Source organism: Monomorium pharaonis, chromosome 1 (genome assembly GCF_013373865.1).
Source record: "Monomorium pharaonis isolate MP-MQ-018 chromosome 1, ASM1337386v2, whole genome shotgun sequence".
NCBI classification, from domain to species: Eukaryota; Metazoa; Arthropoda; class Insecta; order Hymenoptera; family Formicidae; genus Monomorium; species Monomorium pharaonis.
This window is the reverse complement of record NC_050467.1, coordinates 33,249,838-33,271,483: the sequence shown is the minus strand read 5'-3', so window position 1 is coordinate 33,271,483 and position 21,646 is coordinate 33,249,838. Positions and strand designations below refer to the sequence as shown.

Genomic DNA, 21,646 nt, shown 5'->3' with positions numbered 1-21,646 from the left:
GTATTGCCCTCAAAACGAATTAAAATTATTCAGGGAAAAAACTGTATTATTAAATATAACAATGGGGCAAAATATAACGGTTGGCTTATACGTACCTCAAGTATGTATTAATAAAGAATATTAAATTATGCTAACAACCCCAATAAAACAATTACGTGACATCCACGTGGAATCCACGTGATTTACATGGAGATTACGTGGATGCAGGTTTTTCCACAAGTTATCCACGTGGATGCAATGTTCTTTTTTCATCAATGAATCGAATTCTTTTATCTTTGAAATATCTATTAGATTTTTTGTGGATATATCTATTAACAAATATTTATAAGGAATTTACATTGATATTTCGAGAAACGCTGCGCGTTCGTCCGCCAGTTAGTGCACGGCACCGTCGACAGGCGGCGTAGATCTTTCGGGAATAAGGTGCACCCGACGCGCTACATAAAAACTACCCGCAACACGATTAAGAAGCAATAATTAGCTTCTGCCCGATGTGGAAGAGAACCGCCACATAATATACTTTTATTTATGATTTACTCATTTTAATTGGATAAACGATTCGCTACAAGAAAAGTGAAACTTTTACTCCACTTAAATGAGAAGATCACTAACGAGCGAAAAATTCATTTTTATAAGAAATGAGATAACATCCATTTCAAGGGTCGTATTTTCACTATCACTTAGAGTGAAATCCCATTCTTTTGGAATGACGTTTCATTCCAAAAAATTGAGAGAATATATGTATACGAGGATGTTTCTAAAATTCGTAAAATTTTTACGTGGTTTCTACGTCAAATCTATGATCGCATCCTCGTAGATTCTAGTACCGTTGAGCGGATGTCCACTCGAATATTCACGTGGATTTCACGATGCCGATCCACGTAGCATTAACGTGGATATCACGTACTGTTTTATTAGGGAATAAGGTATAAAATCGAGTAATAATTCTTGTTAATGTATATAATAAAACTTTTTTAAAAGTTTATTATTTCTTAATTTTATATTTTATTATTTATAATTTATTTATAATTAATGTATTGTAACTAATTAACGTAATAAAAATAATAATTAATACTACATATTAGTATGGTAATATAATTAATATAAATGTAATGATTATAAATATACTTGATTTGAGTTATTTACAATATTTGTTTATATTTTATAATACATGATAGTATTTACTTTTATTGTTTTAATACATGATTATATTACCTCTGGATGTAATAACAATTTTATTGAGATACATAATAATTTTTAGATTCAAAAGATGAATTAAAGAAGGTCAAAGAAAAAATAGAACTTGAATTATTTCAAAATATGAAAAAAAAAGGATCACTTCATTCTATTATTAAAGAAAAGGATGCAACACAATTAATTTCTTGCTCTATATCGATTAATAAAGAATCATTGTATAGACATGCTAATTCTGATGTTTTGTTATCAAACACATTAAATAATAAAAAATGTGACACTGCTGATAATAATCAAGCTACTGAAATTGTAGAGGATACAAACATAACAGAAAATAATGTAAGTAATAATACATCTGAAAGCTCAATACCTAGTGGTGCTACAGAGATTCTAAATATTGTTGGCGATAATTGGATAACACCATCAGTTGAAAATAAATCTAATAATGATCTTAATAACAATCAAGAAAGTAATACCACATATGATAATGATGAGTTAGTAGACGACCCGAATTATTCTTTAAGTGGCAATAATTCATCAAAAGGCAGAAATTCTTTAAGTTGTACCAATCAAAGCCATGAAACTTCACAGTCCCATTCAAATGAAGATCTGTCAGTGGAACTTCCCCATCACAACGTACCACCTTTTGATATTCGTAATGTACAAGTTCCACGTTCAAAAGACTCTTCTTCGGTAAGGACAGTTAAGAAATATTTCTGTCCGTATTGTAAAAAATTGCAGACAAAATTTGCTAGACATCTTGAATTAAAACATTTAACAGAAACTGATGTTCAGAAGTTTATACAAATTAAAAAAGGAACCCATGAACGTGCAAAAATTATCGCAGCTATTCGTAATCATGGCAGTTTATTACATAATACCCATGAAGAACTAAATACAGGTATACTATTAACAGTTAGACAGTGTCAGCCTAAATATAAAAGAACCGTTGATGATTATATTTGTTGTACAAATTGTAAAGGTTTTTATTCAAAGCTTACGATACGTCTTCACTATAGCAAATGTAAAACAACGCATAAGAAAGGCGTACGTGAAATTACTGTTATGGGTAAACGAATGACAGGATATATTCATGCTTCTGCTAGTGAAGTTCTTCGTGCAATTATATTCCCTGTTCTAAGAGATGATAAAGTTACAAGATGCATTAAATATGACGAATTATTAATATTATTTGGCAATAAACTCTGTGAAAAATACACAATTACTCATCAACATGATATGATAAGAGCTAATTTAAGATTACTCGGTCGTTACAAACTTGCTATTAAACATATTAATAAAGAAATAAATGATTTTGAAATAATTTTTCAACCTCAATATTTTGATGCAGCTGTTAATGCACTAAGAGTAGTTGCTAAATGGAATACTTCTATAATGTGGTTTAAAACCCCTGCGGTTGCTACTGCACTCACTACTCTACTAAAAAAGTGTGCTGCTACACTACAAGCCGAATGTATAAAGAAACATGATTATAAGAAAAAACAGGCTGTTGATGATTTTCTTATTTTGTGGCGTGAGGAAGTTCCAACTCTAATAAATAAAAAAGCTATTGAAGATCAAATAAGATATAAACGACAAAAAAAAGAAATTCTTCCATTAAAACAAGACATTCAATTATTGTATAAATACTTAGAAGAAAAGTGTCAAAATTCTATGCAAATTCTCAAAGAAAATTTTGATTTATCATCATGGAAAGTCTTATCCGAATGTACATTAATATTAATACAAATATTTAATCGCAAAAGAGCAGGTGAAATTGAAAGACTTACGCTATCAGATTATACAAATCAGGAAACTATAGACACAAATGAAAATCCAGATATTTATGAAAAATTATCTAAAGAAGCTCAACAATATGCTAAAAAATTTACACGAATAATTATTCGCGGTAAGAAAGGTAGAATTGTACCTGTTTTACTTAGTGCATTTATAATAAAATGCATAGATACAATTCTTAAATATCGTAAAAATGCTGGAGCAAAATCTAATAATAAATATGTATTCTGTGTTCCAAGTGCTAATAAATTGAAGAAGAAATATTTAAGAGCCTGTCCTCTTATGCGAAAATTTGCCAAAGAATGCGGTGCAATCATTCCATCGTCTTTACGGGGAACTACTCTTCGAAAACAAGTTGCTACATATACTGCAATGTCGAACATTGAAGATGCCAAAGTTGATAACCTTGCTAATTTTATGGGGCACACTAAAGAAATACACAAAAATATTTATCGAATGCCAATACCTGTAAAAGAAATGACGGATGTATCTCAATTATTAGAAGCTGCAATGGGAAACGATGAGAACACTAATGAAGATTGCAATATGTCTGATACTAACAGTGCGTTGCAATTAAGTATTACCTCTGAAGAGATTGAGAAAAATAATATTTCGGATTCCGATAATGATAATTTTGATGACATCACCACAGAGCAAAGTTATAACAAAGTCATGACCAGTGATCATTCTCTTAATAATGATATGAATAATTCTTATTCTAATTATAGTCGTGAGTTTTTTTATATAAATTTTTATTTAATTTTAGTTTGTTATATAGAGTACATTTTATTATATCTTCTATATAATAAATATATATTTTATATATTATTTAGTATACATATTGTATTTTTTATATTTATTTTTTAAATTTAAAATACATTTTTATATTTTTGTTTTTTATAAAGTAATGGGATTTTTATTTTATTTAGATTCTCAATTTGACACAGAACTATCTAATGAAGAAAAAAAGCAACCGAAACGTCGTAGTAGTGAGTTTCATTATTTGTATTTACTTAATATATATTTAATAGATTTCAAAGGAAAGCAATTATGTAGTCGACTGACAGGCTAAGTTTCTTCATTATTCTGACATTTTGACTATGTGATTTGATCTTTCTCAAGTAATTACAATATTAAAAATTTGCGAGATTACAACCATTAAACATCCGTGACAGCGAATTTACAACCAATTCTAAAATTATCACGGTCACAAATATAAATGTAAAATATAAAAATATAAAAATGTATAAAACGCCATAAAACAATATATTAAAGACTTACACGTCTCATTGTCAATCGGTGATGCAACGATGAATATAATAGATAAGTCAAATTATTAAAACGAGAAGTCAAACAAGATTAAACATGTTGTCAAGAGTGTATGAGCGCAGACAAGCGTCTGAATATTTCTATACGTCAATACATATCTGAATGGTACAATAAACATTACGTGGCCTTTATTACTGTGTTGTAAATAGAGAAGGACCAAATCTTATGGTCGAAACGTCGGAATAATAAAGAAACTTAGTCAGTCGACTACAAAATTGCTTTCCTTTGGATTTAATTATTGGTGACAATAAGCGATTCTTGCTGATTTTTATTTAATAAATTTCTTATTTATTTCTATAATTTATAAAAATGTATTACTCTTGTTACGTCCGGCGGGGCCAAGGATCGAATTGTTTATTTTTTCTATTTAGTTTACTATTATTATTTCCTATTCTCTGCTCCGCCGAGCGGAAACGGAGAGAGATCGCGAGGAACAGCGGGTAAGAAAAAAAAAAGATAATTTCTGGCGGATTCTTTTATTGGACTGATTTAATCGAATTCCACTATAGAAATGGTGGCCTTGATGACCGTATCGGCGGCGACCATCCTGTCATCAATAATAGTGGGCTTTTTGTAGCCGCGCGGTGAGAGTCCGTGAGTGGTACTCCCTTGGGCATAGGCAGGGCCCGGAACAGTTGTTGGCAGAAAAAGGTCACGCGGCGAAGGCAAGGGTTGAAGCGGGGGTGCTGTCAGGGCTACCGGCAGTGGTCGGTCGAAAACACGGGGGTCAAATTCCCCATGTTCCACCAGCTCGGCGTACAGCCGCCTCAGCTGGACCTTCCTACCGCCGCGCCTAGATCTTCCCATCTGCAGGGAAGAATGCCATTTCTTTGATTCTCTCAATTTATTTTATATTTCCTACTCGGAGGTAAATTTCGCGAAGCTTAACTTATTAGTAAGAATTTAATTCCGCGAGTATGCTAGCGGGTGGCACGACCGATAGGTACTTCGCGCGACGAATTCTAGCGGTGGATCACTAGGAGGCGTGGATAGAGTGAGGATCGAAGGACATATACCTCGCACCATGAATTTGGGTGGAGGCGCCTAGTAAAGTAGCGGCGCCGTGTTCGGCGTCCGCTCCGGTGCTGTCAGTTTCTCGGAACGCGAACGCGCGCCGACTATCCCGCGCCCACGCTAAAGTCTTTCGACTTTCGCAGGGCCGGTTGACGGGGAAGGGTGTACACTTTACAGCGCGCACCTTCCCGCACCGTTGGCTGGGTGTCCTCGAAGGGATAGGAGAGCGACAGGGAGAGATAAGCGAACGTGGCAGGCGATCCTCCCGATTGCCGCGAGAGAACGCGAACGCGCTCACTCTGCGTATGACGGGGGCCACTGAGTTCCTTGCGGAACTACAGCTCAGCGCCAAGTTCGCAACTCTCACTGTCTGTGAGAGGAAATAAAGTTTCACGAGGGATCGAAGCACCACCACTGTCGCACGACACTCCACGCTGAGCGAACGGAACGCACAAAAAAAGAGAAAAGAAAGGAACTCGCTTATCACAAATAAAATCGCTTTAACAATTGGAATAAGAAAAGAGAGAATTAGCACCTTTACACTCGTCGATTTCACACGTCGGTTGCACTCGCACGCACGCTCGATCACGGTGATCGGAAATCGCTATCTGTAATATACGGAACGTATTAATAGGGTGAGGGAGAAATTGCCTTCTCTGGTGTTACAATTTATTCGAGAATTGAATGTTGCCAAGTCCTTTTGCTCGACACAAGAAAATATTCTAAGTCTTTTATGTGAAAATATCCCAAGTCTTTAACGCGGAAATATTCTAAGTCTTTAAATTGAAAATATTCTAAGTCTTTAAATCGAAAATATTCTAAGTCTTTAAATTGAAAATATTCTAAGTCTTTAAATTGAAAATATTCTAAGTCTTTAACGCGAAAATAGGAACTATGTCTAACGACCTTTCGGCGCGAGACGAGGAGGCAAAATCTCTAAATCTGCACGAAATCCGCGCTTTTTATACTCCCAACCGAGGGAGTTCGGGGGTGAAGAGCGTGGAAAGGGGAACAGTAAATCATCTAGTGCCTGTCACGTAATTTGGCAATTAGTGAATTACCGGATACGGCTCTATGGTCACTAGATGAAGTACCGCCTCCCCATTCACAATTTTTGGTCGCGGGGTGTGTGACTGTCCCACGTTCCCTGCAATCGCCTGCATTCTTCACTCGAGTTTTTACGAGTGGAGTTAGGATGGCGAGATTCTGGATCACGGAGGGGCAGCGTGCTCCTCCGCGTGTTCGATCTCTTTTAATTCGCTTATCAATCAATTAAGGGGTTACACCAACCTAGCGGAAAAAAAAATTCGATTTTTTTTTTATTACATTTTCTTGAAGCTTCAAGTTTCGAGAATATATCCTGAAAGTTTTATGTTGATATCTGAAAAAATGCCGAAATTACAGAGAGTTGAGTAAAACGGGATCGAGCGTTCGAGTGATCGAATTGGAGTAATATCAACATAAATCGCCACTGGACGATGATGTGATTAAAGCCATTCGTCCAATATTTGAAAACAACTTTCTAGTGATAATTTACTGGAGAAATGCGTCGGTGGATTTACGCAAAACGTTAACGAAAGTTTGAACAATCTGATTTGGCGCATAGCGCCAAAAGTGCAGCACAGCGGTGCACACGTTGTGCAAATTGCTGCAAATATTGCTGCATACACATTTAATGAAGATGCTGCCGCATATTTATTAATGATAATAAAAGAATTGTGCTGCATATTGCGAAAATCAAGACCGAGCGCGCATCAATGTGGCCGAAGTACGAGCGCAGAAGGCGACGCGCGAAGAAAGGATTGCTCGCTGTCAACAAAAGTCTTCACAAAGCGCTGCTGTTATTGATGTGGAAGGAATCTTATATGGCCCCAGAATTGTCGACTAGAGGTAAAGTGCAAAATTCGGCTATTAACAATAGTAAAACTAAACTTGAAACTTTAAACGCGTTTTTCTCAAAACATGGTTTTCAAAGTCGGTGACCACCAGATCTCAAAAACTAATCGATGGATCGTTTTCAAATTTTTACACAATACTCTCAGAAACATTCTTTTGTCGGTGACGATCTATTTTTTTTTTAATCGGTCTTCATTAAAAATTAAAAAAATGAAAAAGACAAAAATTTTTCGTTTTTTCTTTAATTTTAACTTCAACTCATCGCCATTTTGTAACAAACGATAAAATCGACAATCGGCGATCGTCACCGACAAACCACTACTGTTAACTTAAAAACACCATTTTGTTTTTTTGTTTCAGATGGATCGTTTAGACGGGACAGTGGTCACCGCAAAATGCGTTTTTCCAAACCTCAATGTGTGTCGGCGGCCATATTTCTGCTTTCCGTCGCCATTGTTTAATAAAAAAATTTTTTTTTTATTGTCGAAACATAAGTCAATAATCACCCAAAATTTTATTTAATTCCCACTACCCGTTTAGGAGGAATAAAATATCAAAGTTAGGCCTGTTTTTCGACCGTCTAGGTTGGTGTAACCCCTTAAGGGCGTTGGGCCTCCAATATCCAACTCCGAACGGTCCCGCGTAGGCATGGCTACGTCGGCGCCAGCGGGAGCGCTCGCCAGTTTCTTTTTAGTGGGTTATTTACCTTGTCCCGTTAATTGATTGATTTACGTGATTTCTACTAAATGGAGGATTACTCCCCTTTTCGTGTCTTAACGATCTTTAGCGCGGTTCATCAAAAATTACAGCTTTTAATTAGAATGTACGTGCCGATCGAGTGGCCCGCACGCTCGCAGCGCGTGATCGCTCGGGCCCGGCACCGCAAGCGCGTGAATCTGCCGGCGTGCGCGTTGTCTTGGCAACGCGTCATCGCAGGCCGCGATCCTCGCCTGGATCGTGACGGCCGGCTCGAAAATCTCTGCCGGACGTAACACTCTTACATGTATATTATTTTACACTTTTATTATTATTTTTTAACTTACCTTAGCTCCACCATATGGGAAAACAAAACGTATTAGATGGAGTGAAGAAGAAAAACATGCAATTTCTAAACATTTTGGCAACGTACTTGAGTTGCCTCAATTGCCATCTATTCAAGAATGTCAACATGTAATTAATAAATATAAAATTTTAAAAAAGAGGCAACCACAACAACTAAAAACATGGATTGATAATCAACGAAGAGCTGAATATCGTCGTAAAATAAATTAGAAAGAAGATTATAATGACTTCTTTGCATCTTGTAATTACTTTCATATTTTATTATTTTTTTATATATTATTTTAATACCGTTTTTATTTTTATTTCTTCTAATATTTTTAAACTTCTCCGTGCTATTTTTGGTATTAAATTTTTTTTAAATTTTTTTACAGATACTTTTTCTACAGATTTTTTGTTTAAAGTTTCGTTACTTTTATCTTTATTTTTCAACTTTATCTTTGCATTTATATATTTTTGATGACAACACCACAAGACAAAGTGATGACAAAGTCATGACCAGTGATCATTTTTTAAATAATGATGTGACAAAAATTTCTTATTCCAATTATAGTGAGTTTTTTAAAATAATTTCGTATTTAACTTTAGTTATGCTATATAGTACATTTTATTATATTTTCTATATAATAATATATATTTTACATATTATTTAGCACGTTATATTTTTTATATTTATTTCTTAAGTTTGAAATACTGTAAAAATTTTTAAATTTTTGTTTTTTTATAAAGTAATAAGATTATTATTTTAGTTAGATTCTCAATTCGAGATAGAAATATCTAATCAGAAAAAAGCAACCAAAACGTAGTAGTGAGTTTTGGTTGCTTTAATTATTTTTATTTACTTTTAATATATATTTAATAGATTTTTTATTCATTTTTGTAATTTATAAAAATGTTTCTTATATATATATATTACTTTATATTTTTATTATAACTTTTTAACTTATTTTAGCTCCACTATATGGAAAAACAAAATGTATTAGATGGAGTAAAGAAGAAAAGCATGCAATTTCTAAACATTTTAGCAATGTACTTGAGTTGCCTTAATTGCCTCTCTTCAAGATTGTTAACATGAAATTAATAAACATGAAATTTTTAAAAAGAGGTAACCATAACAACTAAAAACATGAATTGATAACGAAGAGCTGAAGATCGTTGTAAAACAAATTAGAAAGATTATAATAACTTTTTATATTTACGTCTTGTGATTACTTTCATCTTACTATTTTTTATATATATTATTGTAGTACCGTTTTCACTTTTATTTCTTCTAATATTTTAAAACTTTTCTGTGCTATTTTTGCCATTAAAAAGTTTTTTCTATTTCTCTACAGATACTCCTTCAATTTTTGTTAAAGTTTCGTTACTTTTATCTTTTTTTTTTAACCTTATTTTTGCATTTATATACTTAAATTTATATAATGCCAAATTAATTAATTATAAAAATGTATTTTTCCTTTTATAGTATTTAATAATTTTAAGAAACCATTAAAAGTACAGATATTAAATAACATCAATATATATTTTTATTAATCCACACCTTGCGGTTTTTTTACTTCGTTTTATATTGTTTTCGCGTTTTACATAAATAAATTGTAATATATACTTTAACAATACGATTATGTGTGTAATACGTATAATATCAAATCTAATATAATATAATTTGGCATAAGTGATAGAATAATGCAGTTGCTATATAATATCTTAGTAAAAGTATTTTAATGATAATGATGAAATAAAAATAACATAATGCTGTAACACAATATAATGCACTACATCTTATTCCTAGTAAATTTATTATATAAACCTGTTAATACGAACAACTAAACAAAATAAGGTATAAACTCTGTAATTATCAACTTTCCTGCACTGTCCCTATGTTGCTATACTACTCCATGCTATACTGAATTATAAAATTATAAATTAGAGTTAATCTTTCTCTAACCCAAAGCAAAAGCGGTTCTAAAGGGCATAGTTATTTGCCTAATCTTTTGCTTAAACTTTTGTATTTTATCTTTTCTTTCCTTTTTTCTTTTCTTTTCTTGTTTAAAACTTTAAAAACTTAAGTAACTCAAGTAAATTAGGTGTATAACTAAATACGTAACTAAATGACTAAAAAAATCTTTGGAAATTAGTCTTCAATGTGTAACCTAAAGTTTAGAGATTCATGATTATAATACCTTCTATTTTCTAGATCTATTAGTTTACTATTAGTAGTTTTTCATCTACTTTGTTCTGTCCCTTTGGTATGACTTTTCACTGTATCTTTTTTTATATTCTTTTTGTACTTTTCCATTCCAATTCTGTCTATTCTCTTTATTACTTCCTATCCTTTTCTTTTTTAGTGAAGAACTTCTGTTATTTTATTTTCCGTTGTTTTGCACTTTCTTACTCTACAGGGTGTAATGTAATCGGAAGCCATCCCGTAATGGAAAGATAGACGGGATCGAGATGAACATAAAAGTCCAATATTGTCTTGGGTTAGGTCTATCAATAATCGAGATATAAATTTTTCAAATTGTACGAATGAGAGCGCGCCGTGTGAAGAGCCGAGACGCTCGAGCTGTAGCGCGGCCCACTGTGTCGAGCATTGGCTGCCGGCGGCGGGGGGAAGAAAGAGAAGCGGTGCGCTGCCTGTGCTTCGCCGCCCTCGCGTCTCACTGCACCGCGCCAACACTCGTGGCGATGGCAGCTATGCACATTCGCGATTACTTGACAAATTAGGACAGTTAGCAAAGATATAACAAATTAAAACCGTAATAAACTGCTGTGATTAAGAAAGTTGAAAGAGCGAAAGCGATAGATACTTATGGAATCTACAAATAATCTAATTTCTATCGTAATTGTGAATAAGTAAATTAATAAAAGTTTTTCGTACATTCACGAAAGATTCTTTCTTTTTCTTAAATATCTTATTTACAGTATCATACAATTCTAACTTTGTTTCTTATTGAATTGTGTCGACTGTTAAATCCTTGATGAAAACATTAATAAAAACTTACCATAAATTCACAATTGATTCTTAAAGTGATAATTTTCTTTTATAAGTGTATTATAATATTTGCCGCATCAAATTCTCTCATCGTTTCTTATTGTTTTTTTTCCATGGAATGTTAAATTAACGAAGGTTTATCACGATTAATATCTACGATTGATTTTTCATACATTCTCATTTCGTAAATATTTAATTAGAAAATTATAAAATGCGCGATATATTCATATAATATGTTACACTCATTGTTCATAACACGATAGAAAAATATCTCTTGATGTAACGATTTCACAATAGATTATGCCTTCTACGATAATTATGCTTAGAGATGTTCAATATCAAATATTATTAATATAACGAAGAGTTTTTCTTTCATAACGATAGGGAACTCGGAATTTCTTTTATCTTTAATTACATTGTTAATTACGACAGATTTTTACTGATTGATTCAGAATAGATATCAAGAAAAATACAAAAATCTAATTGGTTTCTCTTTCGTAATCCATTACTTGTCAGAATAAAAAAAAAAGAATTTCAAGAAGTGATATCATTGTCTATCGTTCTCTCGTTTCCTGTTAGGAAAGTATATTTTCTCGTTGGAATATGACAAAATATCTACGGAAACATCGTGTTTAATAGTTCTGTTGGAATATTTTGTAAACTTAAGTTCTCTATTGTATAATTACGAAAGAAAACGCTTTGTTGTTAACCATACTGGTGACATTAACATCTCCAAGTATAATTACGATCGTATCGTATAATTTATCACGAAATCGTTAGATCAGGCATGATACAAAATATTTAAGGAAAAGAAAGAATCTTTCGTGAACGAAAAACTTTTATTAATTTACTTATTCACAATTACGATAGAAATTAGATTATTTGTAGATTCCATAAGTATCTATCGCTTTCGCTCTTTCAACTTTTTTAATCACAGCAGTTTATTACGGTTTTAATTTGTCATATCTTTGCTAACTGTCCTAATTTGTCAAGTAATCGCGAATGTGCATAGCTGCCATCGCCACGAGTGTTGGCGCGGTGCAGTGAGACGCGAGAGCGGCGAAGCACAGGCAGCGGCACCGCTTCTCCTTTTTCCCCCCGCCGCCGGCAGCCAATGCTCGACACAGTGGGCCGCGCTACAGCTCGAGCGTCTCGGCTCTTCACACGGCGCGCTCTCATTCGTACAATTTGAAAAATTTATATCTCGATTATTGATAGACCTAACCCAAGACAATATTGGACTTTTATGTTCATCTCGATCCCGTCTATCTTTCCATTACGGGATGGCTTCCGATTACATTACACCCTGTATATGTGTTGTTTTTTTCTTTTTCTGCATATCCTGCACATTTTTTTCTTTGTCTTTCAGATTATTCTGCTTTCACTCATTTTCTAATCTGTAACGCTCGCTATTGTTATCCTCTCCCTTTTTCCCTTTTTTTCATAGGCATCTTGGATTCTAACATTATATTTTTGAACATGTTATTGTATTTGGATTCTTTGATTTTTTTCTTTTATATTTTTTCTTTTATATTTTTTCTTTTCTATTCTTTTTATTATACTATTTTTTTCTATTACTTCTCATTTTTTAATCTTCTCTCCATTTATTTTTGTTTTCTCCAATGCGTTTCTTCTTTTCTCTACCCACTTACTCTTTTCTTGTCTTGATCTTTCTTTGTCCATTTTTTTCATGTATTTAAAAATTATCTTTATCTTCATCCCTTTTATATTTTTTTTTGTACTTGGTGGCTCTTTTTAGTGTTTTCTTGCTTAGTTCTTCCATCTTTATTCCTTCTACTAGGATTTAATTTAATGTTTTTCTATCTAGATTAATATCTATGTCATATATTATTTTTAATTTTGTTTATTCTTTCCTCATTCATTTCTTTATTTTCCTTTCCCCAAATTTTCCCTTTGTATAAAGCTATGCTTTTTGCCAGCGCCTTAAACATCTTTATCTTTCTCTTATAATTTTCTTTGAATAATTTTTTTTCTATGCTCCACATATCTGTTTTGTTGTAATTATTGTTCTTATTCTTTCTGTTGTATGTTTTTCCGTTTCACCATTCTTTTGCATAATATATCGTAGATATTTTATCTCTTTTACCTTTATATTTTTCTCATCTCATTTTTATTTAATTTTTTTGTGCATCGACTTTCGAATACCATTACTTTCCATTTTTCTGGGTTGAAAAGTAGACCTTTCCTTTCCGTATACTTTTTGAACCTTCTCATTATATCTGTTAATTTTTGTTCGCTGTCCGCTATTAAAACTGTGTTGTTAGTATATAATATACATCAAATCTTTTCTTTCTTTATTGAGAAATATTTTCTTGCAAAAGCAAGCAAATCTTTCTCAAGAAAATATAGAAAGATTTCCAGATATTAATCTGGAAATTTTTCTATATTTCCCGTCTGCTCTTTTTTTCATTTTTGCTTTCAAATTAGTTGTGTAGATGTTAAATAATATTAGACTTGTAGGAGATTTTTGCTTGGTTCCGTTCCTAGACCAGAACTTTCCTCCATTTTTTTTCCTACCTTTATAGTATTTCTCGTCTCTGTACATTTCTATAATACTTTTTTTTAGTTGCTCATTCATTTCTATTTTTCAGCATTTTTTTTTACTTTTCTCTATCCACCTTATTCAATGCCCCTTTGAGATCTGAAAAAAAAGGCAAATTTTAAAAAATTTTTTTATTTACTACATAATTCAGAGCATAAATTGTATCTGTTGTTCTTCTTTTCCGAAATTTGAATTGATTCTCTTTTAGTTTTTTTATCTATTTCTCTTTGCATTTCTTATTTAGTATATTTTATATGCTGTGTTTATTAACATTATACTTCTGTAGTTTTCGATTTTACCTTCCTCTCCTTTTTTAAAATATTGTTAGCTTTATTTCTCTTTGTTTCATTCAATTGAAATTCTTCCTTTTTCTATATTTTATTTATTAATTTTCTTAATACTTTTGCCCTAATTCCGGCAGCATCAATCCTTACGCTTTGTTCTCTATTTCAGTCTCTTCTGGCGTTTTTTCTTTCTTTAATATTCTCAGTTACTCCAACGATTTCTTTTTGATTATTTCTTCTCTGTTTCCTTTGTCTTCTTCTTTATTGTTTCCCTTCTCTTTCTTTTTTTCTCTCTTTCCCGTATTACTCTATCTGTTCCTCCAAATAATTCATGAAGTGTTATCTCCAATTTTTTAATTCTATATTCTCATATTTTTAATCTTTTTTCTAAATTTTAATATATTTTCTTTTATGCCAATCGATTTTTTAAATTCTTATTTTTTTTTTCATCTTTGTACCATGCTCTATACGCTTTTTTCTTTCTAATAAACTTTTTTCTACTCATTTTACCCGTGTGATAGTTTACCACAAAATAGCAAATATAAGGAAAATAAAATACGTATATAATTTAAGAAACTTTTAGTAAATCTTTCTTCCATAATATAAATATACCAAGTGCTCCAGAGCACTTTTGATAACGCACATGTACAAGTAGAGCAAGATAAACAGAACAAAAATTCCTGTACCATTTTGTGATTATGGGAACAAATAATAAGAAACTAAATTACAAATTTGTCTACACGATTTGCCGAGAAAAGTAAGTGCGGATTTAGTTTAAACGATTCAAGTCATTGTAAAAAAAGCTGTAAAAACAGTCCGTAAACAATAACATATAATTGTTTAATTCTTCCTAATACTTGACAATAAACCTGACAATAAAATGATAAGTGCGTTGGGTTATCATTTGTTAACGCAGGCATATGCTAATTCGATATATGCACAACATAAATACATATAATAAACAAAAATTTAAGAAAGAATTCTTAAATTATACATTATACGCGTACGTATATAATGAAAATTTTTAATTGTCCTCAAAACATGCGTTTAATTTATAATTTATTATAATTTTTACTTACTCGCATAATTTGAGACCTATAATAAAATTGAACGCAGTTTTTTATCATTTAAACGAGTCAAATCATTAAGAGAAAAGATCAAGACCGTTGTGTAAATGACTATTCAAACAGAATTACCTTTTTTAAAAAAAAGGTAAAAAAATAGCGCCAAGGGTGCGTGCGCGCGCGTGTGTGCGTGTATATTTGTGCCCAACTATGCGTTACAAGGTTATCCTCGAGTAATCACATAATTTGAGGACTATTGTAAAATGAGCGGAGTTCTTTTATTATTTAAACAAATCAAGTCGTTCAGAAAAGCCACAAGAGAGTCGTTATTTAAATAACATATTTTTAATTTATTCTCAAAACATACGTTATAAGGTTTTCCTCAAGTAATTGCATTTTATGAGGACATATAAAAATGAGTTTTTATATCATTTAAATGAATCAAGTAGTTGAGAAAAACCGCCAATGCGTTGTTATGGAAATAGCAATATAAACCATTATATGTTGGTTCCATAACAACGCTTTTGCGGCTTTTTTAATTACTTGATTTATTTAAATGATAAGAAAACTCACTTTTGTAATAGTCCTCATAATATGCGATTACTTGAGGGAAATCGTATAACGCATGCTTTGAGGACAATTAAAAAATTCCCACTGTGAATGTAGAATGTATAATTTATAAACTCTTGCTTTCCAAATTTGTTTATTATGTACACGTATATATTGAATTAGTGTACATCTGTGTCTTTCGGCGAGAAAGAACAGTTCGACACAATTATTGTTCTAAAACTAGTTTTTTATGTGCCTATAGCAATAATTGTGTTGAACTGTCCTTTCTTGCCGAATGATGCAGGTACTCTAAATCAATATATGTATACATATATAATAAACAAATTTTAGTGGGAGGAGTTGATAAATTATACATTTTACGTAGACAGTGAGAACTTTTTATTTGTCCTCAAAGCATGCGTTATAATGTTTTCCTCAAGTATACTCATTATTTGAGGAATATTACAAAAGCGAGGGCAGTTTTCTTATCATTTAGATGAATCAAGTCGTTGAAAAAAGCCGTAAGAGTTTTATTATTGAAATAACATATAGTTGTTTATAATTTTTTTCCCAACACTTCTCTATGCGATTAGAACAATAAAAGTGTCCAACTTTTTTTTCTTGCCGAATAACGCAGATGTACACTAATTTAATATATACATGTATATAATGAATGAATATTTGGGGAAATAGTTGATAAATTATACATTTTACGAACACAGTGGGAATTTTTTATTTGTCCTCAAAGCATGCGTTATAAGGTTTTCCTCAAGTAATCGCATATTATAAGGACTTACAAAAGTGAGTTTTTATATCATTTAAATGAATCAAGTAGTTGAGAAAAACCGTAAATGCGTTGTTATGGAAATAGAAATATAAACCACTATATGTTAGTTATCTAACAACGCTTTTGCGGCTTTTTTAATTACTTGATTTATTTAAATGATAAGAAAACTCACTTTTATAATAGTCCTCATAATATACGATTACTTGAGGAAAACCGTATAACGCATGTTTTGAGGACAATTAAAAAATTCCCAATGTGAATGTGAAATGTATAATTTATCAACTCCTGCCCTCCAAATTTGTTTATTATGTACACTTATATATTGAATTAGTGTACATCTGTGTCTTTCGGCGAGAAAGAACAGTTCGACACAATTATTGTTCTAAAACTAGTTTTTCATGTGCCTATAGCAAGAATTGTGTTGAACTGTCCTTTCTTGCCGAATGATGCAGATGTACACTAAATCAATATATATATGTGTGTATAATGAAAAAATTTTAGTGGGAGGAGTTGATAAATTATACATTTTATGTAGACAGTGAGAACTTTTTATTTGTCCTCAAAGCATGCGTTATAATGTTTTCCTCAAGTATACTCATTATTTGAGGAATATTACAAAAGCGAGGGCAGTTTTCTTATCATTTAGATGAATCAAGTCGTTGAAAAAAGCCGTAAGAGTTTTATTATTGAAATAACATATAGTTGTTTATAATTTTTTTCCCAACACTTCTCTATGCGATTAGAACAATAAAAGTGTCCAACTTTTTTTTCTTGCCGAATAACGCAGATGTACACTAATTTAATATATACATGTATATAATGAATGAATATTTGGGGAAATAGTTGATAAATTATACATTTTACGAACACAGTGGGAATTTTTTATTTGTCCTCAAAGCATGCGTTATAAGGTTTTCCTCAAGTAATCGCATATTATGAGGACTTACAAAAGTGAGTTTTTATATCATTTAAATGAATCAAGTAGTTGAGAAAAACCGTAAATGCGTTGTTATGGAAATAGAAATATAAACCATTATATGTTAGTTATCTATCAACGCTTTTGCGGCTTTTTTAATTACTTGATTTATTTAAATGATAAGAAAACTCACTTTTATAATAGTCCTCATAGTATGTGATTACTTGAGGGAAATCGTATAACGCATGCTTTGAGGACAATTAAAAAATTTCCACTGTGAATGTGAAATGTATAATTTATCAACTCCTGTCCTCCAAATTTGTTTATTATGTACACTTATATATTGAATTAGTGTACATCTGTGTCTTTCGGCGAGAAAGAACGGTTCGACACAATTATTGTTTTAAAACTAGTTTTTCATGTGCCTATAGTAATAATTATGTTGAACTGTCTTTTCTTGCTAAATGATGCAGATGTACACTAAATCAATATATATATTTTTATAATGAAAAAATTTTAGTGGAAGAGTAGATAAATTATACATTTTACGTAGACAGTGAGAACTTTTTATTTGTCCTCAAAGCATGTGTTATAATGTTTTCCTCAAATATTCGCATAATTTGAGGACTATTATAAAAGCGAGCGCAGTTTTCTTATTCTTTAAACGAAACAGTCGTTGAATAAAGCTATAAAAGTTTTGTTATTGAAATAACAACATATAGTTGTTTATAATTTTTTTCATAACATTTTTCTATACGCTTAGAACACTAAACGTGTTCAACTGTTTTTTATTACCGAATGACGCAGATGTACACTATTTTAATATATACATGTACATATATAACGAATGAATATTTTATGAAAGAGTTGATAAATTATATTTTACATACACAGTGGGAATTTATTTGTTCTCAAAGCATGCGTTATAAGGTTTTCCTCAAGTAATTGCATAATTTGAGGATTATGGGGCACCTCTACCGACGGAGTGTTTGCGAGATGCCAGGGGTAAAATCCTTCCCCCTTCCCGCGTACGCGCGCGCGCGTGTGTGTGCCCCTCTGGATGCTGGATTTTGTCTAATAATATTTTATATATATAAATTTTATTTAGGAAGATAATAGATTAGAAATGCAGCAAATATAATTTATTCGAGATGATATAGTGATACGAGATGTGAGTTCTTTGGACGGCTAGCTATGACTGACTTGACCTGAGATGTCGCTTTACTTGCAATTTTATTGTCGACAAATCCGGAAATACAAACAAAGGGCTGACAAAGATGCACAGTTCGGAACTTATAGCGGCCTGCCAGAGATTGCTATCACCAACGCGCCGCTTTGATCCTGCCGCCGAATAGATCGTTGCTGCGACGCGGACACATTAAAGAAAATACAGAAGCATTAAAGTTTCCTACATTTAAATACATTTTTCAGTTTTATAAATTATGTGTCGAATACATTTAGTCTCTAAGCGTAAACCTAAATTGGCTAAATGGCTATATTCAGGACATAGCAATACCGCTATGTCCTGAATTTTACAAATTGAGAATAAAACCAAGCGATAGGAGATCACCCTGCGTTAGTAGATACAGAGTTTCAAACAGTCTACTAACGCGGGGCTCCACTATATTGAAAGAAACTGCAAGAGCGTTATGTAAATAACAACATATATTCGTTGTTTGTACATTTTTTCCTATACTTCTGTATGCGGCTAGAACGATAAGTGTATTGGATCTTTCTCGCCGAATAACGTAGATGTACACTAATTCAATATATATATTTGTTTAGTAAACAGATGTTTGGAAAGCAGTTGTTAAATTACTATCGGATCGTGATGTCGATAATGGAGGAGGGGATTAATACCAATTTTCACTGAATATCGTACATCTAACATCGAACAGTTTGGACACAGTGATTCCTATAAGAATTTAATTCACGAGCACCTGCGTTAATCGGCCTTCATTATTTTACCTAAACTTTTTAAGAAAATAGATCTACTAGAGTAAGACTGATTTTACTCTTTGAAGGGGTGGGGTATTAATCTCCCTCCCCTAAAATTCACCAGTGTGTTAAATCACATTTTACATATCTGGATATTTATTTGACCTCAAAGCATGCGTTATAAGGATTTCTTCAAGTAATCGCATAATATGAAGACTATTGTAGATGTTTAAAAATTAGTGTATTACCCGAATTATCTAAATAAGTGAAGAGAGAGAGAGAGAGAGAGAGAGAGAGAGAGAGAGAGAGAGAGCAGACTAAACTTTAAGTAGAAGACTACTATTTTACGATATGTCACGGTTTACCATTACTTAATTTTTCACGAATTTTTATTCTAGAATTTTATTATAATTGTTATATGGGTGTTATAAACATTAAAAATGACCTAAAATTTGAATCATTTTAGCACACCCTACATATACATATAATAGATAAATTAGTCTTTCAAGTATGTGATTACTTTAAGGATGATCTTCAATTTAAGTGCATGTTTTAAGGACAATTTAAATACTTCCATTGTATATATGAATCGCATAATTCGGGAACTGTCCTCGAAATATTCATTTATTATGTATGTAGTTGTCCTCGAAGTATACCATTAATATATGGAACACCTCAAATTTAAACGCATGCTTTGAGGACAAGATAAATATTCTTCTATAAATTTCTTTTTATATATAAAATGTATGATTCAAGGACAGTCCTCGATGTATTCGCTTATTATATATATAATACTGCCCCCAAAACATGCATTGTGTATAAAAAGTTTATTAACTTAATAATTATTCTTTTATATAGAATTTAATTGCTTGGATTATCCTATTATAATTGTATTACACACGATTACGCTAAAAAAGAAGTATGTCTCAAACTATGCGTTTGACATATATATATATATATGCATTACAATTAATACAATACATTTTATCTATATAATGTTTATTGTGAAATTTTTTAATAAAACTTTAAACTAATTAAAAACTTATATGGTAAGCTAGACTTCACATCTATAAATATGTAACATTACGTAAAATTATTTTGAGATTGTTAACATTTTTTATAAGTGTGAAATATGTTTGAACAAAATTATTTTTTACAGGAGGCAGATGTTAAAAGCATTGGCGGCTGAACAAAGCACAACGGTATCTAACGATACTAACGACGAATCTGTCAGTTGTCAGGATTCCGTGTAATTACTGCCTGACTCGATGGATTCGACGTTCAGTACTGGAGATACACTGTGCTTACAGCCAATATCAATAATTAAAGGTGAGTGCAAAAATGTACAAAAATGTAAAGACAATAACCGTGTCATTGAAAACACAAGCCTTGTAGATACTGATCGTATCTTACAGCATGATACTCTTGTCATCGAAAAAACAGGCCTTGTAGATACTGATCGTATCTTACAGAATGAGCCTAAAGATGATACTCTTGTCATCGAAAAAACAGGTCTTGTAGACACTGAGCATATCCTACAGCATGAGTCTGAAGATGATACTCTTGTCATTGAAAAAACAGGCCTTGTAGATACTGATCGTATCCAGCAGTATGAGTCTAAAGAAGATGGCATTATAAATATATCTTTTTTTCATGAAGAACTGCACCGAACATTTGATAATCACGCGCGAGGAATTGAGTGCCAATTTAAAGACTGGAAGCTCGTAAATACTCGTCGCTGTGGGTTTAGAACGCAGTTCTTTTACAAATGTAATATGTGTCATTACGAGGCAAACTTTTGGTCACATCCAAAAAATGAAAAAACTATGGACATTAACACTGCTATTACAGCTGGAACCATTACGACTGGAATTGGTTATGCCCAAATGGAAGAAATGTTTGCAGCTGCAAATGTGCCGTGTATGTCTCAAAAAACATATATATAAAATCGGGAAGTAGTTCTCGAAAAATTTGAAAAAACAGCCTTTGAAAACATGAAAAAGGCAGGCGAACTTGAAAGGCAACTCGCTGTTGAAAGAAACGACGTAATAAATGGCTACGCATGCATACCCGTAGTAGCAGACGGCAGTTGGTTGACGAGGTCGTACGGCAAAAATTTTAATTCACTTTTAGGTGTTGTAGCCATTATTGGTTATTACACAAAAAAAGTCCTGTACGTTGGCATTCGCAACAAATTTTGCACAGCATGTCAATTGGCACAACAGAAAGAAATCGCAAATATCTGTAGGAAAAATGATAAAACA

At 32.1% G+C, this 21,646-nt stretch overlaps 3 protein-coding genes across 5 annotated transcripts in view; 1 reads left to right on the top strand and 2 right to left on the bottom strand.

The window, feature by feature from the left end:
* LOC105839384 overlaps window positions 1–21,646 on the bottom strand; it is a 40,800-nt gene that overhangs the window by 3,982 nt on the left and 15,172 nt on the right. The gene's annotated exons all lie outside the window — the stretch shown is intronic.
* LOC105837383 lies at window positions 2,826–9,538 on the top strand. The gene is made up of 3 exons (XM_036284347.1): window positions 2,826–3,721; window positions 3,921–3,980; window positions 8,279–9,538. Exons 1-3 carry the CDS (start codon window positions 2,869–2,871, stop codon window positions 8,500–8,502), a joined length of 1,137 nt encoding a protein of 378 aa, XP_036140240.1. The 5' UTR covers window positions 2,826–2,868; the 3' UTR covers window positions 8,503–9,538.
* Window positions 4,065–6,894, bottom strand: LOC118644797. The gene is made up of 2 exons (XM_036284382.1): window positions 5,870–6,894; window positions 4,065–5,127 (listed from the first exon to the last, which is right to left on the bottom strand). The coding sequence occupies exon 2, from the start codon at window positions 5,125–5,127 to the stop codon at window positions 4,810–4,812; it is 318 nt and encodes a 105-aa protein (XP_036140275.1). The 5' UTR covers window positions 5,870–6,894; the 3' UTR covers window positions 4,065–4,809.